The sequence below is a fragment of the Drosophila tropicalis genome, unplaced genomic scaffold (assembly GCF_018151085.1).
Source record: "Drosophila tropicalis isolate 14030-0801.00 unplaced genomic scaffold, ASM1815108v1 contig_593, whole genome shotgun sequence".
Taxonomy (NCBI): domain Eukaryota; kingdom Metazoa; phylum Arthropoda; class Insecta; order Diptera; family Drosophilidae; genus Drosophila; species Drosophila tropicalis.
The window spans coordinates 11,477,497-11,504,927 of NW_027173070.1; the positions used below are offsets into that span (position 1 = coordinate 11,477,497).

Here is a 27,431-nt window from a genome sequence, read left to right on the forward strand (position 1 = left end):
GTCGGTATTGGCAAAAATCAAGTATACGCAACGTGTTTGATGTCTATAAATAAACAAATAACCAAGAATATTATAATTCTAGTCATTTTTTAAGTGCGCAAATAAAAAATATAAAACGCAACAACACATAACAACAACAACAAAATAAGTAATAACAAAATAATATGAATCAAAAAAGTGAAGATATAAAGTGAATTTTCCTTTTTGTAGCTATGGAAATGTGATTTGTGTTTGTGTCATTCTAATATATAGATCAAAAGCCTCGTAAACTGAAAGCAAACAAAACCAATATAAATAAATACCTTTATATTGGTATCTATATAACCAAGTGCGAAAGAGTATTGGAGATAACTGCTTCGACACGGGTCAACGTTTGAGAGAAGTGAGAGCCAAAGGGCCAGACAACAAAATGATCTACATAGATGATTCAGAGCCGGAAGGTGGTAAGTTTTAACAATAGTTTATATTTACTCTACAGGTAGTGACATTGATAAGGGCATAGATTGCGTGTGTGTCTATATATCAACTATAAAGACTGCTATCAGTGAGAGAGTATTTCGCACAAACGATTGATAAATTGTGTCCCAGTCATAAATGTATCAATGGTGATAAGGTTCATGTGCTGGTATGACAGGTTTTGTGAAATGCTTTTGATCTACATAGCTTATAGACAAATGTGCACTACGAAAAACAGCCGGTAACCAACACTTGTGAAAAGTGTTACCCATATTAATGTCATAAATGAGTATGTGGCTAATAACTGAATTTAACTAGTAAAAAAAAGGGGTTTGAACTAAATAATTGATCTTCAACTGCTCTGAAATAATAATCGAATTCTTTAGTCAACACTAGTAAAAATGTCTGCCCATAATAATCTAATTTTATATGCAGCACTTTAGTTTATAGGGATTAATGGATTAATTATACCAAATCAACAAGTTTTCAACAATTTAATAAAACGGCTAAAACAAAAACTAGACTAGTTAACCACCATTGGTGAATGAAATTAAAAAAATTATTGGTCAGCACGGTTTGGTTTGGGAATATATAAGCAAAAATGAGTTCAAATTTCAGCAATTCAAGAGGATTTACGGCTAATCTGTTGCAATACTCCGAATCCATTTCTACGATAACAAACAAAAGCCCCCAAATACAAAGCATAGATTAGTCAACTAGCCAAGTTCGTTGTATTACACCAGCAAATCAAGGCAAATCTATAAGAGTTCAATTTTATTTTTCACGCTTTTTTCTATCTGCCTTTCTTTTTTGGTTCCTTTTTGTTTTTGGCTAACTACGGTTTAATAAAGGCAGCCAATAAACATTTCAGACTCATGATGCTGTGTTGCAAAACATTAACTTTTATGTCTAGATAAAATAAAATACAGAAACAGAAACATAGAGCGAGAGCAAAGGGGAGTGAGTGAGAAAAAATGTGGCCGAATCTCGTATAAAAATCAACGAAAATCATCAGAAAAACAAATGCTTAAACGATTTAGAGTCGTAGCCTAAAATGGGCCAGAGAGCTTTTAAAAATACATGAATTTCAATAAAATACGACAATGTTCGAAAAAAGAGAAAACCGGGGCAAAAAAAAGGGTCCCGAATCCCCCATAGATAAGGCTTTCGCACTTTGTCTCTCACTGTGTATTTGTGTGTGTGTGTGTGTGATCAGGAAACATTTGCCGACGCCGTTTCCATTGTCAGAAACAATAAATTTTGAAGGCATAAAACAAAAGGGAAAGAGAAATAGAACCAAATGATTCTTTTTTCTTTCCCGTTTCTGTCCCTTCGAGTAGTATTAAAGTTTAGGTGCTGAAGGATAAACGTCATATAGAAGATGAACACCAGAATAAGAAAGAATGAGAGGGCGCAAGGGAGAAAGAGTGAGTTAAGTAAAGACAAAAGGCAAGTCGAAACTCAAACGGAAACGGATGTGTCAAGTAGTTGTTGGAAGCCATGGCAAAGGCATGTAGCATGAAAAATGACTAGCAATGCACGAGCAATTTAAAAAATGAAAAAGGCAAAAAGAAAAGAAAGCTTAAAACAAAAAAGCAGTCCCTACTAGTAGTAGTCATAGTAGGTGTAGGTGGAATCTAACCGCACACAGGCATTGTGATTTACAGTTACGGCCACCAGGCACGCCCACAAACCAAACCCAACAAAAGGCCAAGACCAACAACAAACGGGAATAAAGAAAAAAAAGGGTTACTTGCCTTTCTCTTCTTTCCCTCCCATTGTGCCATGCCAAGTCGTCTCTATTTTCTCAGGCTGTTTTCTCTTTGCTCAAATTGGCAAATAACAACAAACGGAAATACTTGTCCACAGGTGACAAGAGCTGGTGTGAGTGGTTGATATGAAGAAAGTGTTCAATTGGCAAACCTTTTTCACAGGTCTCTCACCTATTCTTTTTACCCTTTAGGCCAAAAGGGTGTATTAAAGCTGGCAAATTTTATTCGAAATCATTTGATAACCTTTTGGAAGTTATATATTCTCAATCAGTTAGGAATAAGCCACTCGATTTGGGTCTACCTAGTCTTTATGCTGGCTTTCTGTTTGGCTTTTTGTCTCTCTATTTTGAATATCTTTGGTTAAATAGATGTCTAAATCAAATCCCAGCACATTGTAGTGAAAATCTATTTATATATAATCTAGTGGCAAAAATATCTTTAAATGTTGCTATTTATATAGAACGAATAAAAGACAATTTATTTGTTCACCATAATGAATGGAATATAGAACATTAAGATGGCGTCAAGAATTGAAAGATATAGATATATGGACCATTCTATATATATTTTATAGTCATATATCCCACAACTCTATACAGAGTATACCATAGTCGGCATATGTACTTATTGATAATCCGCATCAATTTTGTTAGTGTTGTGGCAGGTGAATTATGTGCTAATGGCGCATAAGCTGATTTCTCAATTTCCTTTTAGGCCAACCCTTCAAATGTGACCAATTAGGGCCTGAAAAAAAAAAAACACCCGAAACGATCTTTGTTGCTTCAAAAACTTTCAATGCACAGGAAATGAAAAAGTTTTTTTCCTATTTTTTTTTGAAGCGGAAATTGCTCAACCACAGTAGAAATATTTGCCAGGTCATGTGTTCTTTTTTCCTTCTTCTTTTTTTTTTTTTTTTTGTCCAACAATTTAATAAATAAATCATTAATGGCAAATACTTGAAATTTTGTGCATTATTTATGATTATATAGTATAAATTTAAAAACATAGAGAGTTGCTTGTATAAACATTTCAACAAGCGTTAAAAGCCAAAAAGCACAAAATGTGCATAAAAATGTTGGCCAGCGTTTCGGCTCGTCTGTTGGCGTCATTTAAGGCGTAAAAATATTTCTACATAAATAAGCAGCAAATTTTTTTTTCCTATTTCAATTTGGCTTTGCCATTTAAAATTTTTTCGTTGTTGGTAGTGGGCACAGGGAAAAGTCTTTGACAAGGAAATTTATGCTTAAAGTGAAACTGAGACAAATCTTTCCCTTTAAAAATGTTTTAAGAAATGTGGAGTATTACGGTATAAAATTAAATCTAGAAAAATTAAGATTTCAAGTGCAGATTGAACCAGGTTTAATAACATTCTAAGAACTTCTAGCCATCAAGCCGTCGGAATGTTATTTGATTAATGTCTCATGATCTATTAGATTTGATAGGATAATCAGTTTTCAAGTTTATTTGAACAATATTTAGGAATATGCCAAAAACTGCGCTTGAGAGAAACTTCCTTGCAACTACAACAAGTGAATCTAGTACTTAATATCATATTTCAACAGGACTAAATAAACGAAGAAAGTAATTCATGATTGATTTGAATTGATCTAATTAACTAATCCGTTTAATATTGGCTTACTTTATAATATTACTGTCGATGCAGTATTTACCTTTATATAAGCAAGTAATAAAGTTTTGTGTTCTTTTAGTCATTGTATCATTATGCCAGAAATGTTGGTTAAAAGTGATAAGAGATCTTAACGCATAGCTGAGGAAAAAACCTTTAATAGTTTAGGCAAAATGAGTCAAGAAATGATAAAAAATATATTAGTTTTATTAAGTTAGTTAACTACAATAGTTATTTTGAATCACATTTTTAACTAGGTTTCGTCACTTCTTTTTAATAATTAGTATTTGAATTTATTTGTGAGTAATAAAACTTATTTTTTTGTGCAAAAAATTTTGCAGCTCATGACGTAGCTAATGACTTAGTTGATGACATAGCACATGGCTTAAATAATGTGCTATGGTCATTTCTTTTTTGGTGGAAAGGTCATGACTCTTTCCTGTAATCAATTACCAATTCATCTGTCTTAGCCATTATTCACTGTTTCCTTAGATATCTTATACACAAAAAAATTCTCATTCAATTTTTAAAAACGACGTCGGCGTCACCGTTGCCGCTGCCAAACCACAACAAAAATATCAAAAATAAATTTTAATTTTTTTGGTGCTTATTATTTATGTTGTTGTTGTTTTTTTCACTTGATTTTTTGTGTGTGTTTTTCGTACGCTGCCAAGGTGAATGTAAAACAAACAGGCGAAAAACGGCAAGAAGAATTTTCCACATCTTGTCTTAAAGTTTACTCCCCCGAAAAAGGAAAAAAAAGGCAAAATCAGATTGAGAGACGGACGACGTCGACGATGTCGACGATGAGATGAACGTATAAATAAATGTAGATATATGTATGTATGTACATATATGTATGTATTAGATATACATATATGTATCCCATCTATATATAATTGAGATAAATTTATTTTACGTCGCATTTCATGTTGAAGGTCGTTCGTTGATATTCACTTAACTTGATGTACGCAAATTCTTAGCTGATGTCTCATTTTCATTTTGTTTTCTTCTTTTTTTTTTTGGCTAAGGAAGGAAATGAAACTACTTAACAAATTGATGTAATATTAAGTATATATGTACGTAAATGTAAATAATTACTATAACTTAGTTTCTTAATATATTGCCACTTCCCAGTGTAAATTGTTTGGGTTTTACTTTTGTCATCTTCTGTGAATGAATGCAGTTTGCTTTTGGCTACTTACCAAAAAGAAAAAAATACGAAGACACTGAAAAGAGAGAAAAGATAAGATTTATTAACTATTCTTTGGCCAAAGCAAATGAAACATAACATAAATTGGCATAGATTATATATCTAATCCTCTTATATGTAAATGACAATTCCACAAATTGAACATAAAGCCAAAAACGTTTATTTGTTATAACAGATAGGAGAGTAAAGTGGACCCCATTTCAGGCATTTTGCTATAAACTCAGCTGCTTTTTGTTCTATACTGCAATGTGAGTTTAAATTTTTAATGCGGCAAAAGTATCTCTGCTGACTACGTTTTGTCTGTTGCCTGTTGTTAGGTCGCAGCTGCAGGTGGAAAAACAGCAGCAATAGCCATAGCAATAGCAATGGCAAAAGCAATACCAACAACAATAGCATTAAAAATGCAGACACAGGCATGAGAGGTATATATAAGTACATACACATCGCTATATGTCTGATTATAACGCATACGCCAAGTGGTACCATGAGAATGAGACTGACTAAAGAGATAGAAGAGATGCAGAGCACAAGAGTTGATGGCAGGAAGAGCGAGCGCCGCATGCTAAACAAATTAAAATTGCAATTTAATGTATTGGCAAGCGGCGTTGCACACACATACACACGAATGTATGCATATATGTATGTACATATGTGAGTATATACATTTTGTGGCAGGAAGAGTAGAGTCTCGTTAAGATTGCAGTTGCCAAATGCAAAACCAAAAACAAACAAATCGAAAAACAAGCATCGAAATTGCCACCAGGCAAATGTTTCATTCACATTGTCGTTTCGATAATGACAAACAAAGATTTACTAATTAAAAAACTTAACTTTATTTATGAACTTAGTTTTGAATTATAACATGTTATTATAACTTTTATTTAGGCTTTTAAGAAACTTTTATTAAAGTTTTCAAAAGGGTAGAGAAACTAGAAATAAGATTTAAATAATAGATTATAAACAAAATTACTTTGAAACTTATACTTTAATTTTTTTATCTGTATTTTTGTCGACTATCTGATATAATCTTATAGTATGAAGCAAATTGAACTTTTCATCATATATATACATACATAAAGTTGCAACTTGCAACACACTCAATTTGCATGCAGAAATTTCGCGCCCCTTTTTTGTGTGGAATGGCAAAACGTATATTTCCATAATGCAAAACACTTTTCGAGGCCCTTTTGACAGACAGCAAATAGTGAATGAACATACAAAATAGGCAAATGGCAACAACAACAACAACAGAATTGTCAGAAACAAAGCTGAAACACAACTAACTACAAATGTTTTCCTCGCTCTGCTCATTTTCCTTTGGCTTACACAGAAAATAATCAAAATTATGTAAATATATTTCATCACCATCAGTGCGAAGAATTTTTATTTATTGCAATCTAAAATCAGGGATGTATTCAGGAAACACAGAAAATATACAAATGTGAAATAAATAAAACAGGCCAAATTATATATTAGTGAAAATTTTAGCTATTCAAATATTCATGAAAGAACAAAAACTCCTAAACTGTAATATTATAATCAGCCCAAGATTAGAACCTCATGACATTGGCTTAAACCGGTCCTGACTGACACACACACATATCAAACAAGTACACACACATACAGGAGATCATTTGATTGGCATCAAAAATTTGTGAATTTGAATGCGAATTTCGGCCAGCTAATTTATGAGCTTTGCCATACGAAGAAAAGTCTCATTCATCAAATTCAAATCATCAACACAAAATAATCCAATTTTCGAAACTATAACTGAAATGCATACATACATACATATGTATGTATATGTATATAATGCATAAATGAATATATGCGTATGTGTGGGTGTGTATTGGTGTATAGCCGTGAGCTTTTCACTTGAAGTAATTGCTCGAAGTTTTACAAAATTAAATTCTCTCCATGTGTTTTTGCCAAAGTAAGTTAATTATTGTGGATTATAGCAAATTGTGTGCGTGTCTGTGTGTATCTGTGTGTGATTTGTAATTGTTGCTGCTTGGTAATTGCATTTAAAATGCAATAAGATGGCAAAAGTGTTTATCCTTCTATCTCCATTTTATCCCAGTTTTATGCGAACAAAAACCAAACCGTTCATTTTGAGTGCCCCGAAAAAGGAAATTAAATGCCAGTCATAAAGTGCGTCCAAACATAATGACACTGCCAGGCTATATACATACATCGGAGCGGAAAAAGATTGATGCAAACGTAACTTCTGCTCCTACCAAATAAGAGCAAAAGGATGAACAGAATTATTTCTCTTTTGCAATTAAATACATTTATATGAATGAGGTTTTTCATATGTCCATATTATTTATACTTATATTAAACCAGACACAACTAATCGCTTAATAAGGGTTCATAAATTTAAGCGTTATCGCAAAAAATTAAACCCTTAATATATATGCTTCGATTTATCGATTGCTGGTACGGCCGATTATATTTTAAATGCCTCTGTTAGATAGTATTTCTAGAGATAGTCTGTCACCTGAGTGTTTAGATTTACTTCAAAATGCTTGAATCTTGTTTACTTTAAAAAGTACGTATTTGTGTTTGATTGAGTCAATTCGTTTAAATCAACTTGGCTAATAATTCCTTTTATATGACATCAAAGTGTTAACAAATTATTATTTGATATTTCCATTTTTTTGAACTTACATATATTAAATAAACCTTTGTGATAAAGTTTTTTCAAATAATACAAGTGGCAATGAAGTGCGAAACAAAATAGTTTCCCTTACTCATAGAGAATATTATCAAGGTTTAAGCACAAAAATAAAGAAAGAGACATATCTATCAAAAGGTGTTAGAAAATGTATAGCACATCTGATTTATTTCCGAGGAAAGGGTCCTCATATAATTCAAGGGCGATGTAGGAAACAATAACTCATCCCTTGAAGAAATCAAAGTGAAAAAATTCCCCGTAAATCTTTTGCAATGACGGAAATAGGTTCCAGGGCAGCTAAATGATATAGTGTTCGGATAAAAGGTTAATCTATCTAAATTCTTAAACCATTCTAAATTAAGAGCGTGATAATGTTCAATAGAATTAACAGACATACAAAAGCGTTTATCGATTTAACCATTTCTACTTATCAAGAATATATACACTAATTAGCATACATATCTCTGATTGATTGGTTTGACCATTTTTTTATATTTCCTTTAAGTCCAAAACATCCAACATTATGGTATAATATTTTAAATTTAGAACTATTAACATTAAGAATTACTTTAATATATATATTTTCTCAAATCCGTTCTACTGCTATAAATTTCCATTTCTCACAGTTGTTTCTTCAATATTATAATGAGCAATTTTGTTTTCTGGTTTTAATTGGTTGTTGGAAAGTAATTTTTGTTAAAATGTTCAGTATTTTGACATAAAATCTCATTATACGCCACACATCGGTCATTTTGAAATATATATATACATTGTATGTCTTATCTGGATGCTGTCACATTTCATTTTTCATATTTCAAGTCAGAAATAGCATAGTCAACATCTAGTTTAAATGCGTTTTGTTTTATTTTTGTTATTGATTTGTTTCTGTTTTCTATCGTACTTTATATTCATTTGTTTTTTGCATATTAAAACACCAAAATAATGAATTGAATTTCACTCTTTGCTTTGCTGCATAAAGCAAAAAAGGAAGTTGATCCTTACAAAGTTTATACCACAATTAAACAAATCTTTTAAAACTTTTACATACATTTCATTCAAAAACCACAAGAATTTATGCCACGTGGCTAGCTGGCTGTTTGGTTGGCTGGCTAGATGAAAAATATTTTTCTTTTTTTGGTTTCGGCCACTATAAAAAGAAAAAGCACAAACAGCAGAAGAATAAAGAACAGCTGCCAAATCAACAAACAACAACAGAACATACATGAGAAGAACATGAGAATACGGGAATATATATGTATGTAGTTATATGTATGTATATAGTGAGATATGTATATGTATAGAAGTGTATGTGTAGGTTAATGGTCGCCTGAATCAAAGGCGAGGCCAGACAGTGGCTAGTGAAAGAGCTAGGAGAGGGAGGAGAAGAGCAAATGGTGGGGTGGGAAGCGGTATAGTACTTTTACTATGCGGTTAAATGCTGAACACATATTTGCACTCAAATTGGAATTGCAGTTCCATTCCCCTCTACACCCAAAACTCTTCCCGATTTATTTTTTTGGCCAAAAATTGTTGGCCCCTAAAACGGAAATGCATGTTTAAAAGAGACAGAGAGAGAGAGAGAGAGAGAGAAAGATAGAGAGATCGAGGCGCCCATAAATAATTTCCAAGCCTTGTGAATTAGTTTGGCAAGATAAATCAATTAACTCGGCCACAAACACAAACAAGACAATTAATCAAGATGCAGAGGGCTTTTTTCCACATTTTGTTAATAGGTAATTGAAGGGTCTTTTCGATTGTGGCGCCATGTGGCGGCGGTTCGCACGCGCTTTCGGACAAACAATTTGTTAAAATTAAATGCTTTATTTACTACCAGTTACCTGGGCCTGGACAAACTGGGAAAATGTCCAAGTGCTGACACATAAAACTGCACACACACATGAAAAACGCAATGGGTCACTCGTGTAGCTGTTGCTGTTTCTGCTTGCTGTTCTATGTATGTTGCTATGTTCTTTCTTCCTTCTACAGGACATTGTGTTGTAACGTGTTCATGTTGAGCGACAGTTTGACAACACTAAATAAAGTTTGCACTTCCCTTGGCCAGAATGCAACGTGCCGTACAAAGAGAGAGAGAGAGCGAAAGAACGGGAACGAGAACGTGTCTACACTCTCCTACACACATTGACAATTTAATGGTGTTGAGGTTATTTACACTGCAACTGCTCAAATATTCCATGGAATTGCACAGTCACTATCAACCATTCGAAAGGGGACCAATAGAAATAGCTACTTAAAGTTCACAACTAAAATTTAAGTTTTACTCTAAAACGCTAACTAAAAGCAAGTTGAAAGTGTATAACAACATTCTCAGTCATCTGACATTGATGCTAACCGCGAAATTGTTGCCTGTCAAAATTCTTTGCTGCTTTCGACATAATCCTTTATGACCCATCGATGGCAAAAATCGCTGCACTATAATAGCCAGAGACTCTTTAATTAACGTGAGCCCTAAAGCAAACTAGTTTAATCATTATGTATCACAACGGTAGTGTACTACCTAGGATAGTCAGTCATTATACAAAATATTAATACCTTAAACGAGTTTTAACCCATTTATGGCAGTCTGCTTTAAAATACATACATAGATATAAGTTTTAGGTTAGCTAAATGAAGACAAAATATAAATATACAAAGAAAGCATTTAGAACCATATTATTTATAAATAATTTTGTCTTTACCATTGTTCCAATATTACTCATTGCCTGCAATCAGATGTGTAAAGATTAAGTGTGCTTGCCATGACCTCTAGATAAGATAGTGACTTTTATGTACCTATTCTAATTCAAAAATAATCTTTTCAAAATTTGATAAACGTCTAAATCAAGGGGAAAGGGGAAGTACTCAAATCAAGGCTATAGATATAAAAACAAACAATGATTTTTATATCTGACATGGTTTTAATGTACATAGTCATTAGAGTCTAAAAACTAACTAGAATGGGTCACATGAATATTATCACATAATTATCTATATGTAAAAACGAATGATACTTAATGATTCTCTAATTTCATTACATTTCGATATAAATGCTTTTTGGAGTCAATTACTAATACTTTTTCTTGGCAAAATAGACATAACGTATACGCAGTGTATGTCAAATAAATTTATAATACTTAATTTAAATGTGAATATTAATGTATATCGTTAAACAAGCTGACTTGGGCATCTCCAAAGTTTACGTGACTAAAGTTATTACAAGGGTATAATAATTGTCAATATAAGTATAAAATATTGAGGGATTTTAATTTCTATTTACCGACTTTAAGAAAATTTAATTTCGTTCTACACTTCAAAGACTGCTCATTTACAATTTACAATGTTAGATAAAATATTAATACCAGACCTAAACGATAAGTAAGTACTAGCTTCGACTTGTCATTTTTACTTTACTTCACTCTTAAATAAGATAAAAACTCTGAACTAGTCTATAACTAGTTTAGAAGGAGGTAAAAAAGTTACATCAAAATCTCACACCAAAACAACTTTGTAATCAATTTTAAGCCAACTGCATCAGTTGCAAATCGTTTAAGTCCCTAGCATATATGCCAGATTTGTGAGAGATTTTCACTACTCATTTTTCACTTTCTAAACCTCATCTTACACGTGTCTTGGCAATGCTCATTAAATTAATTAAATGCCTGTCTCACACCTTGCCACACATTCTTGTAGAGACTCCGTTGAATGCATTACGCGCCCTGTTTATTATTTACAGTTAAACATTTTTCCCATACATTTTGTCGCAATATTTTTAATGCCATTTTGTTGCAACGGCAGCTGCTCTGTGGCAAGTTAGGTAGGTAGAAAGTTTTAATGAGTTCATTGCGGTGGATCGTTAGTTAGTCTGGCTCAAAAATTGTTTAGCTTTTGCCTTTGCTGTTGCTGACAAGCAGCAAAGAAATAAAAGATACGTCAGAGACACAGAAGCAAAGACAGGGGGGACAAGACAAGATGAAAATGGCCAAAGAAGAGAGCCTTTTTGTTCTCTCTGATTGCCATGGAATGAGACTTCACTTCAGTCTGACAGTGTTTATCTTGTCCTGCTGCTTTTTCTCTGATGCAGTCACATTCATCTTGTGTGTGTCTCTATCTCTCTCTCTTATTCCGGCTCTGACCTGCATTGTTGAACTTTGAAATTGCCTTGAAATTGCTATGGTACATCAATCAATTAGCCAAGTAACAAACAAATAAATTTAAATTTAAATGACATAGAAAAAGACCAAGAGAGAGAGGGACAAAAACGCTTTAAAACATATCAAAAGAGCGAATATGACCAAAATGAAATCGTCGAATGGCAGTGCTGATTATAAGCGCGAAAAACTCTTCACACGCATTCAGATTCAATGTAAGGGTTTGTCAGGATGTTTGTGTGTGTGTGTCAATGCCAGTGTAATGAATGTGTAAAGGGATAAACCAAAAGATAGAGAGAAAGAGGAAGGTAGAGAATAAGCTGAAAGGAAAAGCCAACCGCAAAGCTTTGGCAAGAAAACAATTTAAGAAATGTGCGAGAAAATGTCATCGTCATATGAATGGGAAAATTTTTGCCAACAAAAAAAAAAAAAGACTCTTAATTGAAATGCAAGCAAATAACTTGCAAATTGAATTTTTTCCAACACCATTTAATATGGAGCACACACACTCACACATTCTTATGCATACAAAATATATATGTATGTATATATGCTATTACTAATGCTAATTTAATTTGCTTTTTCTCTCTGGTAATGGAGATATCAAATTAAATGAATAAAATGAAATTTGCTCTGTCAGCTAGTTAAGAAAATAAAATTCAAATTTAAATGCCTGCCCGCAAAAGAAGGCAACAGAAAAATATAAACTTGGCCTAACTAAAGTAGCTTTGAGCTCTCACTTTTATGTTGCTCCGCACACACACACACACACACACACCCTAGACACACGCACACTCATGTGTCACACACTGATTATTACTTTTCATTTTTCCTTAAAGATTTTCATGTGGTTTTCTGTCTTCCTTTCTGTCTCTTCTCTTTTGATGGGCGTTGTCGCAACGGATTTACGCTTGGCAGGCAGCATGCAAAAATTTTGTTTCCTCTTTTCACTTTTTTTTTCTCCTGTTTTTTTTTTTCTTTTTTGCAAAATGATGAAGATGAATTGCTGTTGTTGCCTTGTCGCTAAAGTAAAGATATATCCATGTACATATATTTATATTTATATTGTATATATTGATTTGTTGCCTGCTCGTCATGGTTTTCAAATTGTTGTCTCTGTTTTTGTTCGTTTATTTCATTCAAAAAACTTTGCCTTGCCATTTATCTCTCATTTGTGAATTGGAATTTATGTATGCATTCAATTGTAAGAAATAAATTGCTATAACATTGTGAAATTTATATTATTAATCAGATTTTCTATACACAGAAAAAAAAAACATACATTCAGTTTTAGAGTGATAAACTCTTAGATACAGGACGAAAATTAACAAAAATTGAATGAATTCTTTAAAAAAATCTGTAAAGATTTCTTTAAAAAATCCAGAGGTGACAATTAAATCTAGAAAAATTCTCACTGTGCAGAAAATAATTGTGTTATTAATGTTAAATTCTTGAAGCATTTTTCTAGTCATCGTTATCGAAAAACAAGACACAAATATATTATTATCTGTATATGTATAAACACACAAATACACACATGGAAACATTTATCTAAGACCAGAATGACAATTGTGAAAGTAAGCAACATAACAATGTTGTTGGATTTCTTTTATTGCATTCAATCATTTTTCATTGTTTGCTACAAAATGCCAACTGCATTTAATATCGGTTATTATTATGACCCATGTAGATGCTCAACAACAGTTTTCTGCTTGTCAGACCAGACAGAAAGACAGAAAAACAGACAGACAGAGAGACAAATAAACATCTACATACATTTTGTTACGAAAACATATTGCAGACAAGTTTGTTGCAAAAATTTTCCTTTTCATGGCACAGTAAAAACTCGGCAGGAGCCATAACCCTTTTCAAATATTCAATTCAACTGTTGGCAAACAAATAAAAAAAAAAAAGACTTCATTGAATTGAATGTTGTCTGTGCAGCTGCTTGGGACTAAAGCCAAAAAAAGAGGACAATTCAAGTATCTTCTATATAAGGAAGAGAGTAAAGTTTTGTGCATATTTTATTTATTTCATATTTGACCACAATAATCCTAGGAGACTAGGCGAGAGAAGAGTGAGAGAGAGAGAGAGAAAGAGGAAAATCAGTTGTCGTAAAATGTTTGCAATTTGAATTATTGATAAACTGTCTGAAACTTGAAAAGTTTTCTTCTATAGCTTTTGAGTTGCATTTTGCCTTTCAAGTCAAAATCTCAAGTCCACATACACAAGTTCCCCCTTCTATTAATATGCAAATGTGCGCTCGTAAGTATGCTACGAAACATGCGATAAATCTTTAAAATCAAAGGCAAAAAGACGAAAGGGGAAAACTTGGCATATGCCGAGTGAAAGTTTCAAAATCAAGCTCTTCACTTTTGACTTCACCCGCCTCACCCACTTGCCCTCTATCAATTTTAAACGATTTTTGGGCATAGAAATTTATGCATGTCTGCTGCACTTTGGCCCAAGTTGCCTGTGCACATTTGTGTGCGTGTGTGTATTCGAGTACATTTGAGTGCACTCTGCCAATAATGCGCACAATTTAAGTTTCACACAAACACACACCCACAAACATTTGCATTAGACTTGGAAAATCTATTGAATCCAAAGATTCTTTCAATTTTAAGGTGGCAAAAAGTTTTTCGAACTTTATAAAAGTTTAAGAAAACCTAGACAACAATATCATCACGTAACCATAAATCGACACGACGACGACGACCCTCAGCGGTAATTCATACATACATACATATAAAAGCGCAGACAAGGCTTCATATATTATGCACAAACAGCCTTAAATACACTCACAAGCACACACTTACCTGCTACAGAATGGTGGAGAGGAAGAGAGAGGTAGAGAAACAGGGTGGTGGTGTGTCAGGTAGCACACATTCATTTCCCGTTTTGAGCTCATGAATAAATGAATTTATATCGACTCCGCTTGGCAGTTGAACTGCATAGCATACTTTTCTGCGCTTATCCCCCTCATAGCTGAACCTGTTTGAGATGCAGCCAGGATGCAGAGGCAGCAAAAAAGCGAGAGAAAGAGAGGAACCCAACCGAGAGTAGGAAGGCAAATGCAGAGGCATAAGGACATTCCCATATGCTCGTTTGGCTTGGACAATGGCCTTACGGGCTGGCACAAATTGTTAAATCCAACTCTGATGCCATTAAGTTGAAGTTTACCCCAAAAAATATTTACTACAAATAGCTTGAGAGCTTATTAATGTTCATCTCATGTATTCTCATTTATTTGCTGGCCAATTGCACAAGTATCTCATTTCGAATAACCTCAAATAGTATATGCTCGATAAGTTCAACACTTCACTTGACTTAAAACATTAACCAAACTACAGACAGCATCTCTCTGTGTGTGTGTGTGTGTGCCTTTTGGATGCAAATTTCAATTCAGCAAACTTTATATAAAGTTAATTTATGCAATATCAATAGTGGATTGAGGATAAATTTCCCTCTCACAGAAAACAGAGTGAGTGAATGACACTGAAAACGGAGCAAAGGGGAAGAGAGATATTTGCACTTCTCATTCAATAGAGTGCCGACAAAGCGGAGTGGCAAGTAATTTTCTTCGGTTTTTTTTTTTTTTTTTTTTTTTTGCCTACGTTGGCAATTTTTATAATATGAAAATCAGCAGATTTTTGGCTTCAATTTGAAATTCCAACAAACATGATCGAAGAGGGTCTAAATATGGAACTCAGGTACTAACTTTAACAATGAAGAAAATGTTTGCTAATTTAAAGCATTTAAAAAGGGATATTATATATAAAAAGGATGTAAGGAGTTTAATTACTGAATTTTGGCTTTTAATCTGGTTCGTAGGGAAAGGTAATACAATTTAGTTAATTTTTAAAATCAGATAAATCTTACTATTCTCTTATCGATCTCAATACGGTCAAACTGTATTTATTTAGACTTTGTTTCTTGGTTTTAAGAACTTCTTTTCAAGTACATACATACTTTTCACGTTATAGAAACCATCTTAATCGAATCCGATGCAAAATCTAACGAGGGAATTTACATATTTCAATTAAATCTTTTAATTATAGCAAAATATTTCAAATGTGATAAATTCAGTAATACAATCTGTCTGAAAACGTAAGCAAACATTTGCAATTATTTACATTTTTAAATGAATTCTATATATTCGTTGCAAACTTTATGCAATTCCCCACGTTTTGCATGCTAATAGATCGATTAAATCTCAATCAAATGTTTTCAGAATTTATTTTTCAAACGGAAAGGGATAGCAGCATCAATATTAGCTAAATTTCAATATCAATTTTTAAAATGTCTGTTTTGTACTCTGAAAAATATCATGAATAAAATTGGCTATGCATTTCTGGCAATGACCTTGTTTTCGGGGGGGCGCCTAAAAGCATCTAAATGTTTACCTTAATCGAATTGTTTGCTCGAAAAGTGCCGAGTATTTTCATACATTTTTTTCCTGTACTGGTTGCTGCAGTTGTTGTAACTCTCATTTTCACATTCGCACATTATGAAATGGAGGCCAGACCAGGACAAGGACCGGGACAAACAATAATATGCCAGTTACATGACAAACAGCAAGGACACAAGTGCCAGAGCCGGAGGAGGCACAGGCCCAGGCACAGGCACAGTGAGCATGTGTTTTTCCCCTCATCCTTATCCACATTCACATCAGACCATCAGCATTTATGCATGACCATCAGTTATAAGCATATGCTAGTGTATGTGTGTGTGTGTGTGTGTGTGTGTATGGCAAGTTCCGTGTAATAACCAATTTGAAATGGCAACCACACACATACAAATACACATAGCTACAGATTCAGTGGCAGAGTCAGAGTCAGAATGGCAGCGGAAGCAGAAAAACTTTTGCCATTTTTAATTTTCCACATTTTGCCATATATTTTTTTGTTCCTTGTTCGCTCTGCCTCTCTTTCGCACACTCTTTCTGGCAGGCACTTAGGCTGATTAAAGTGCACAGACAACAACAACAAATAACAAGAAGAATAAATGTTAGTACAAAATATTTTGAAGAAGCATCCCAGAAATTTTTGCCATTTCCCATTTGCCTTTTGGCCGTTTTTGTTGAAAAAGAAAATGTCATCAGTTCAAGTTATGTTGAAAACTTTTTCAAACTATTCAATTATATTGATTTGTCATATAATTTTCATTAAAATTAAATTTAAATTAAATTATTTTTGTCTGCATTTTGGTATTGCTTTTCAAACCGCAAATCATAAAAATTTAACATTTGGCGCTTTGCTTGGTTTATATGTTTCCTTTTTATGTATGTATGTATGTATATGTGCTTGGCCATTAAAAATATCCTGCAAATACTTTGACATATTGCTTTGAGTCGTCAGCCAGACGACAACAAAAACGAAAATGAAGACAACGACGACAACAACAACGAAGACGAAGATGATGTAAAAAGTGTTATTAAAAGCATATAAACAATGAAGAAATACCTTTACAAGACTCTCATGTTCGCATATATAACTTTTATGTCCTGGATTCTGATTCTTTTTTTTTTTGTACCCTCTACAAGTAGCAGGAAAAGTTTCATGCAGATTTCTTTAATGTTGGCACAGGTGGAGAGAAAAAGTTAGAAACGTTACAAATACTTATTTAGAATTCACAGATCCATTGCACATTTTTATTTTAGTCAAGATATTAAATATATAACTTTTTTGTCAAATTTTATTCTTTTGTGCCCCGTATTAAAATATTCTCTATAAAGTCAGCTACTAACATTTCAAACTAACTCCTATATATTTCTAACTAATACTTCTGTTGCTTAACATTTCTTTAAATATCTTTTGCTAGTAAAGTAATGAAAGGACTTAAAGCATTACTTAGTGTTTTGTATATCGAATAATTGAAGAAATGAATAAAATATATTCGAATTCTTAATTTTTTTATTTTAGCTAATAGAAAATTAGACACTCTCTGAAGTGCCAAGCATTAACTTTAAGTTCCAAATATTAAAAAAGAAAAGGACCACAAGATCAATAAACCTCTTTACAGGGTGTATCAAATTCTCTACTTTCACTTGAAATACTTAAAAATTTGTTTTTGCTGTCTGCAAGGTGCTCAGATTAAAATGCCAAAGAGTCTGGCGTTTTCGTGGCTCAATCTACGTATGCGTAATGTTGCCCATTGACATTCAAGTTTCTGTTTGATGTGCAACAGTTTGCAATTGCTGTTGTTGTTGTTGTTTGTTCTGAAACTCTCTTTAAATTTGTGATATTAAAAACAAAATTTCATTTAGCCACATTAAAATTTATGCCGACAACAAGAACAAATTGCCAAATACGTTTTGGGGAAACAACTGGAAAATTTTTAATCTCAAAAGTTAAGGCAATATTGTCAACGGTTGAAAATTTTGTTTTGTGAGGGGGAGGGGGGGACGGTATAGGGGACAAGTAGGAAGTATAGAATATTGACTCGCAATTAGTCATAATAATTGGCCATATCTACTAGATTCTTATCGCTTGGCATTATAAAAACATTCACAGCGTTCCAAGCTCTATCATTGAATTTCCTTGAAACATCAATTGATTATAATTTTTGATTGTTGAACACTTAATTACCAAAACGCCCTTACAATAGGCTTTAATTGTCCCAGTTTTATGGGTACCTTACTACCATTAAAAATTAGACCTACCTTCAGATTGTTTCTTGTGTTTGGGTCTTTAAAGAAGTCCAACTATGAGGATGTTTCCCCATGATACATGAATAGTATTTATTTCTAAACCAAAATGTATTTTCAATTATTTCTAAGAAGTTACCTTAGAAAAAAAGAAATAAGAGTCTGGGGATGTTGTGGGGAAGTATGAGGATGTTTCCCCATGATACATGAATAGTATTTATTTCTAAACCAAAATGTATTTTCAATTATTTCTAAGAAGTTACCTTAGAAAAAAAGAAATAAGAGCAGATATTGATTAGAAAAAAATACCCCAGGTAGATATTTAATTCTATATAATTTTTACAAATCCTTTGTTATTAGCCACATGTAATGCAAAGCTATGTATTTCCTTCATATTCATATACATTTATTATAGTTAGTATATATTTTATTCTACAAACTCTGCGTTAAGCCATTAGAAAAATGTACTTTCGCTGTACGCTTAGCTGTAGCTCTAATTGATAGCTACTCGACGAAAACTGACTATATACAAACTCATAATCAATTTAATAATACGATTTAAATATTTATTATAGAAAATTACTTAAACATGTCACTATTCCCAAGGCATAAGAAAACCAAAACCAAGCATAGAAAATTCACTACAATTTCTTCATACTTCCAACTGTCTTTCGCAGTACTCGAGCCGGCTTTTCCTATGCGCGATGTGACCATAAACCGGAATGTGGATGCCCATAAACTCTATGATGTACTGGGTGAGGTTGGACGGTGAGTGTCTAACTAATACACACACATACAACTTCACATTTATGAATATTACATTAACCAAATCCCAGTCAACTACAAGGAGGAAGATACCTGATTTGAACTAATCGAATTTCTTGTTTTTAGTGGCAAATTCGGTACAGTCTACAAGTGTCGAGATAAAACAAATGGCTTACAATTGGCAGCCAAATTTGTGCCAATACCCAAGAGGGAGGACAAAAGGAATGTGGAACGGGAAGTGGAAATAATGAATTCATTGCAACATCATCTCATTATACAATTGTATGCGGCATACGAATATCAGAAAATGATGTGCGTCGTTCTTGAACTGTAAGGATCTAAATCAAAATCAAAGAAACCAAAAAAATGCTATTCTTTTTTATATGTTTGTGTGTGCCTTTCAGTTAGTCTATATATGTATATGTGTGTGTGTGTGTGTTAACTCCTTTAACTTTCTTGCTAGTTTTATGTTGGTTTTTCTTTTTCTTGCTCTAACTTTGTTGTTGTGGGAGAAAAGGGGACACACACACACACATACAATACAATATCTTGCAATCAGTGGCAATGTGCATAAAATACGATTTACACGTACGCACATTATCGTAAAATAGTAAAACTCCAACAAACACACACAAACACACCCAGAAAAACACAAAGAAAACTCTCATCCACATATGGAAACTTTTGCAAGTTTTCCTTTGTGTGTGACAAAGAAAAACCTTTAGCAACAGGTTTTAATGCGACAAATAAAGTTTGTTTCGTTTTTGTTCCATTTTTCTTTGCCCTTTCTTGAAGCATTTTTCTAATGAATATATTGAAATGGCCCCATAAAATTATTTGAAACAGGTGCTTAGTGCTTTCCTTTCCCCAGCACACTTTCGACCTTGACCCAAATAAAAAAAATTACAACAATGGGCTCGGAATAATAGAAATTATGTTAACAAAACTCTTGCGTAGACAAAGTCTCTTTGTCAATTTGAATTAATTTGCCAACTCACTAAGAACTTTTATTGTTTACTTTAGCAACAAAAGTTAATTGTTTACTTGCATAGTTTTATCCTCTTTACCCATTCTGTACTCCAATTCCCTCTTTCGCTTTCTCTCTCTTTCTCTCTATATATATCAGTCACTTAGTTTTGGTCTTTTCCTTTTTCTGTTTTTATGCATATTCATAATAGAAAATTCCTTACAAAGTAAAATTGTTTGCACAATATTTTTTTTGGCAAAGTACCCTGTACATGGAAAGTGTAATTTGGGCTTTGACAAATTGCTAATCTTTTTAGTTAGCAATTCCCAAATCTAAACCGACTTGGATATTATGGAAACCGATTTATTTTCAAATACAAATAGTAAAGAGAGTAATAAAACTACGAATGCAGATATTGAAAGATAGCTCAGAAATGTATAGAGTTTTAGAAAGGTTTTGAGCTTCATCAAATGCCTTTCATCAAATCCCAGCAGTTTATAACCAGTCCAGGATACCTCAAATGTCGACCATTTAGCAAAAACTTCTCACTTTCGTTGTTTTTCCATAATGGATTCTATCTGCAATGGCATTGTCAATGTTGTGTTATTTTGTGCTCTTACAATTTATGTCAAACATATTGATTTTCATACAACAAAAAAGAAAGTGGGGCCATATAAAATGCAAATAATCATCAGGTTACAACTTTAAGAGCCTTTATCTCGGCAGCAGTTAAACAGATTGTCGCTGAAAATAAACGAAGCATTCTGTCTAAACTGTCAGAGTGTATATAGTCACTGGTTTTTAGACAAATCCATTTCCATTGTGGTGGGTGGTGAAATATCCTCTTTTTCATTTACCATTTTGCAGTCGTTTTGCAGTCATTCAGTGAGCAGGCAATCATACAAAATGGCCATATCAATTTTTAATTTAGTTGAAATCTGAGTGAAGTACATGAACTAACTAACTGCATACATAGATAGATAGATACACTCATACATACATACATATATGCAAATGTATTAGTAAAGGGTTTTCCCTTTGCTATCTATTTTCAGTGTGTGAAAGCGGATGGATGAAATATAATGTTTTTTTTTTTTAAACCCCGAATGGGGTTTTACGCAATAGGAGAAACATAATACTTTCAGTATTCCCCTTCAACTATGTAGTATATTATTGATTCACAAAGTTTAGTTCATGTGCCTCAATCTCAATGGAATTGATGTTCATGTATTATCTGATTTTCGTTTGAAATATTCTTGTAAATAACATTAACTTGGGTGAGGGGTATTTGGGGTTACCAGGTAAGAGAGACAAAAGTTCTTGTTTAATGTTATTTGTTCAGCATGCCAAAAGTTAATTATAAATTCATTTGTGTTTAACTTTATCTCACAATTTTTCTTTTGAATTTCCTCTACTCATTAGCATTGAAGGTGGCGAACTCTTCGATCGAGTGGTCGATGATGAATTTGTATTGACCGAACGCGTTTGTCGCGTTTTCATCCGCCAATTATGCGAGGCCATGGCTTTTATTCATGGCAATGGCATCGTCCATTTGGATTTAAAACCTGAGAATATTTTAGTGCTCACACAAAAAGGAAATCGCATCAAAATTATCGATTTCGGTTTGGCACGCAAATTTGATCCCGACAAGCGTCTAAGGGTATGGCAAAGAGATTATAAATAATGACGAAAATTCGATTTAGAAATTAATGTATTTATTTTCTTTCGTTCTTAGGTACTCTTCGGTACACCAGAATTTGTGGCACCAGAAGTTGTTAACTTTGATTGCATCTCATATGGCACAGATATGTGGAGTGTTGGCGTTATATGCTATGTGCTGTAAGTTTTTCCCAAATTATTTTATTACGAACGAAAACATATTCAAAGTTGTTTCTAGAAAGAATTTTTCCATCTTTAGGCATGTCTTGAAGTCCTTTTAGTTAGAGAAATAACATATATTTATATTTTCAGAACTAAAAAGTTATACCTAGAATATTTTGGCTTATAGAGGCGATTCTTCAGTGTCTGAAACGAAATTTCACTTTCATTTCTAATTAAGTTTGCGCACTTCGTTCGTTTTTGGTTTATGTATTAACTAAAAAATATTTAAAAAGCATTTTCTTAAACTAAAACGATTAAAACCGATTTGGGTTAAAATATGTTCCGAAATTTAAACAGTCCTGAGGTTTATCTTTCTTAAAAAAGAGGCTATTCTCATTTTCGATGGCAAATACTTAACGTGACAATTTATCTTCAGACATTTTAAAATTTAATTTTCTTAAATCCAATTAGAAGCATTTACTTCTGATTTATGTTTCCAATCAGAATGTATAATATCAACCCCATTAAATATTACAGTCGAGTATGAAATATTGATTATGACAATTTGCATTACAAGCCAAAAAGTATGCTATGCTAAATATTAACTAAATAGTGGTGAAATATTCACTGGCAATTTTAAATGCCAAATGAGTCCTTTGAGTATACAAAATTTAATCAAAATATCTCCTCCACTTGCTCACTAATTAAAAATTTGCGTGGCACTTGTAAAAAAAAAAAAAAAGAATGCAATCAAAAGTATTTGAAATGGTTAGAAGTACCTATATAGAATATTCCCAACTTGCCAAAACAACAACTTCTGCTCCACTTCATAGCCAGGCGGGAAAATTTAATTTTGTTAATTAAGTGCCAGAAGCGGGTGTGCTTTTGGTTTCTTACTTGGTTGTTTTCTCTTGTCTCTCTTTTGTTTTAAATGCGTTTTTATTTATTTTACTTATGTTGCTTTTACATTTCATGTTTATTGACTTTAACAACAACCAACGTGTCCACACATACACACACACGCGTCTACATACACATATGACAGTATCTCAGGTTTGTCGCCATTCATGGGCGAGAACGACATTGAAACAATGTCAAATGTAACCATTGCTAAATACGATTTTGAGGATGAATGCTTTAATGGCATATCCCCAGAGTGTCTGGATTTCATAGCCAAGTTGCTGGTAAAAGACTTGAGGTGAGTTTCCCCTTGCCATTTTAATTACAAACCATCTCTAGTCATAACCGGGTGAACGTCTTTTAATCAACCAACCAACCAACCAACCTCAATTCTAACTGCAGCACACGAATGACTGCCGCCCAGTGTGTGGAACACAAATGGCTCCAACAGCGCCCAGCAGCAGGAACTGGAGTCACGCCCTTTGCCAAAGCAGGTGTTTCGAGTTCAGCATCGAAAACTCGCTTGAAATCAGAATCACCAGCCACAACAGTTGCCTCCGAGTCATCAGAGGATTCTACAGAGACAATTGAAGATGCCGAGGATGAGGATGATGTGGAGGACGAGGAGGTGGCAAATGTAACCACAGAGCATGACGATGAGCTAGCTAACTTGGACAGCTCCGTTTTAGAGGTGAGTCAAACAAATGCATTAAATACAATATAAAATTCATTAAATCTTTACAACTACAATAAAATTAATATACAAAAATTGGAAGAAAGGTGCATGTAAAATTTCTATAACTTTTGATTATTTAAATCTATTTAAATTTTCCCTTCACTTTCTTTAACATTTAAAGATTAACTTTAAAAACAAATTGAACATTTTCTTGCATTTTTAGAACAAAGAACTTGATGCCACAAAAGATAATCTTAAGAATTTCATTGTACGCTGGGAAACGCATCCAAATAGTCCGTACGTCTTTGATGTCGAAGGCAATGTGATTGCCCCATTGAATGAGACCAGTTATCCGCATCCGCGACGCACACATGGGCCGGATAGCATGTCCTCATCCCGAGGTGAGTACTATCGCGGTGGCTCCCAGCGGCAACGTGACCGGCATGCTCTCATCCATGGCAAATGAGCGATGTGAGAGAGAGCATCATCCCCTCCAAACAATAAAAATCATCCACAACTACTGGATCTGCTCTATATATGTTATATATGTGTATATTTCACAAAAAAAAAAGAAACCAAAAACTAATTCTTGTTTTTAACTTTTTTGAGTGTATGAAAAATAAGGTTGGCTCTGTGTCACTTTCTCTCTTTCCCTTTCTCTCGTTTACATCTTTCTCTTTCTTTCTAACATGAAATCTATTGACATTTATTTAATTTGTATAAACTCTTATATGCCTGTTTATGTGAGAGAGAAAGTTGACAAGCCAACTAGAACTGTTATTATAAATGTTTAAGTAACTTAACTTTAGTCATAATAATTATCAATTAACCAAAAAAAGAAAAAACAATTTAGACACTGTGATAAAGACAGCCAATGACAAAGAAAACAAAAACACAAATACAAATTGAGTACCAACCACAAAAATATATACTTTAATTTTCCAAAAGCAAAATCCAAAACAACATGATCTCTCTGTATCTCTACTCTCTACTTTACTCTACTTCTTTTGAGTTAGAAATTAAATCCACATCCCACCTATCCATCCCAAAAATACATATTTGTATTCCCCTCCTCTCAACCCACTGATACCCCAACCCCTAGTTCAGGTCTATATTGATCAACACACACAATTTCTGGTCTACCAGCCAGGTAAGCCTAAGAGAAATTCCATTCAATCATTTCCCAAAATTATGTTCCAATTTAAATTCAAAAACTCAGTTCACATTCTACTCATTGTTCTGTCTATCAGGAAGTTTGTTTCATTATCATTGAGTTGTATAAAGTAGGAAATGTATCTAACCTATTTACCACTAATCTACTAACCACACTATGTAACTAAACAACAACTAAAAACTAGCCAAATATTAAGGGTTTAAACTTTAAAGTATGTTATATATGTATAGAACTTTTTAACGGTCTTAAAAGCTGAGCAAGAAAATGATCAAAGGTGGGCCTGGGGCTGTGAAGAGAAGGATCGAATCGATCATTCCTTTTAGACAATTTTTAATGAACTTCTCTAGCCTATCATAACCTAGCATACTCTAAGGGGTAAACTTCCCTTCCGTTTCACAGTTATAATGTCAAAAATAGTTGAATACAATTTCCGCATATAACTTTTCAATTTTTAAACGTTTATTAAAAGTTTGCATTAGGGACGGTCTTATGTGTAGATGTTAGGTCTGAGATTGGAAGGAAGTTTCTCTGATTTATATCCATGAACAGGTGCTTGCAATTATCAACATCTTACACGCTTGCAATAATTTTCTACTCTATACAACTCTCTTCAGGTCACAAGGCATGAAATACTCATTATAAAAAATCTCTTGACTTTTTTGGCAATACAAAAACCCAGATCCAGACTAATATTAACCTCTATGTTGAAACCTTGATTGTTGACCGAAATTTATCATTAAACGCAACTCTTTTTGCAGTTTGTTTGCCATCGCCATGCGAGTCCATAGCCACCCTGACCGATGATGAGAAAGGAGATGACGAGGAAGATGAATTGCGTCTACCTGAAGATGTTGAGACACGCAGTGCCGACAACGATAGTCCCAATTCAGTATCTACACCCATCAATGTGTCCAGGGAAAAACTCTTTCCCATAGTTGGAAGTTCGGGCTCGGCCACGCCCACACCGCAACATCTATTCAATGAGAATTTCGATGAGTTCTCAGGCAGTGAGACAACGGCCCAACAACAACGAAGCATGAAGAGCTATCTACATACATTCGATCGAAGAAATTCGGATACAACTTATCTACTGGGTCGCCGTAGCTCCGGGGAGCGTGTTAATCTGGCAGATGAGATTAAGAAACTATCGGATCATTTACTTATGCTAGCCGAGATCAATACAAAACTTGGAGATGCCAATAATAATAAGAATAGTTCAGTCGCAGAGGCAACAACAAAGGGAACAGAAACGGGAGCAAGGGCAGAAGCTGGTAGCAGTAATACGAGATCTACGGAAATAAGTAAAGATGGCAATAAATGGACTAGTAAATCTTCGAGCAGCACCAGTTCAAGTCGTTTTACACCACGCGGTGGCGTTATCAATAGCTCCAGCAGCAGTAGTCAGAGTCAAACTCATTACGATAATGGGGCAGGTAAAAAGAAGACTAGTTCGATATCCATGCGTTTGCAGCAATCCATTGAGGAAACACCCAAGCTGAGCAATGGCAACGATAGCAGCATCACCTCCAGTTGGACAAGCAAATCTCAAGTGCAAACACAGCGCAGTATATCCTCAGTAAGCACCATGAGCACCTCCAATATCAGAAGCAGCAGCTCCAAAGTTACCTCCAGCAACAGCAATAGCAACAGTCAACAACAACAACACCAAGTCTCCTCAACATCCATGGCCGAGTCGGCCAGCAGTCGCAGGGCCAAATTCAGAATTAATCAAATGAGCCGAGATGTACCCATTGGCCTGCCCGACACACATCAGACGGTGAATCTGGAGGAGGCGGCCAATACGACCAAAGATTGTCTGCTCCATCTGCTCGAAAAGTACAATGAGACTCGCATTCGTAATCCAGTCGGAAGACATCAGAGCATTAGTGTCGATTGGCATGTTAGTGACAATTTGGAATATCGTTCCATGAGCTCCATCAATGCCTTCTTCCAGCGTCACAATCATTCGGGAGGTGGACAGAACGTTAAGCACATACAAGCTCAGCTCGAAGAGAAGGCAACGGGGAAATAGGGACTATTGGAGGGCCGAGAGACCATAAATTTGTATATATACTTACTATATCTCTATGTATGTGTGTGTATAAGAAACTTTGATCAACTAATACAAAGATAAACTTGGCTAGTTAATGACAAAGATTAGTTTAAATTACCAAAGATGAAAAAACTAACTTCGGTGTACCGAAGTTTTTAATGCCCTTGCAGGGCTTTGATCTTGAAACTTATGTTCTTCTATACATATATCTTGAAACAAAAGTGAAAATGAAAGTGTCCGAAAAACCAAGGATTTATGTTATATTAGCTCGATCTTATTAATTTGATCATATATTATGCAACAATTAGTTATCTTTTGGACTAATTGTTTCTAAGATAGAAGAGAAAAATGTATAGTAATAAATCAAACTGACTGAGAGTCTAGTCCACAGAGAAACAGATAAGAAACTGGTTAGGCTGTTAATTCCGATTGAAAATCTATATATCTAAAGGAATAAAAAATGCCCTTTCCCATCTATCCACAATACTCTCCGCTCTGCTAGGGTATGCAAAGAAGTATACAAATTATGTTGCATA

At 33.9% G+C, this 27,431-nt stretch overlaps 1 protein-coding gene across 2 annotated transcripts; it reads left to right on the forward strand.

Annotated features, from left to right (window-relative positions):
• Positions 1–167: 167 nt before the first annotated feature.
• On the forward strand, positions 168–27,431 carry sqa (spaghetti-squash activator). 2 transcript variants are annotated; one of them, XM_068291096.1, is made up of 9 exons: positions 168–443; positions 19,217–19,307; positions 19,431–19,634; positions 21,694–21,931; positions 22,007–22,110; positions 23,138–23,290; positions 23,395–23,683; positions 23,892–24,069; positions 25,601–27,431. In XM_068291096.1, exons 1-9 carry the CDS (start codon positions 410–412, stop codon positions 26,872–26,874), a joined length of 2,565 nt encoding a protein of 854 aa, XP_068147197.1. In that variant the 5' UTR covers positions 168–409; the 3' UTR covers positions 26,875–27,431. The 2 variants fall into 2 exon arrangements, 1 of the variants encoding a protein (XP_068147197.1); XR_011032434.1 differs by having other exon boundaries at positions 211–443; positions 23,892–24,818; positions 25,601–25,700.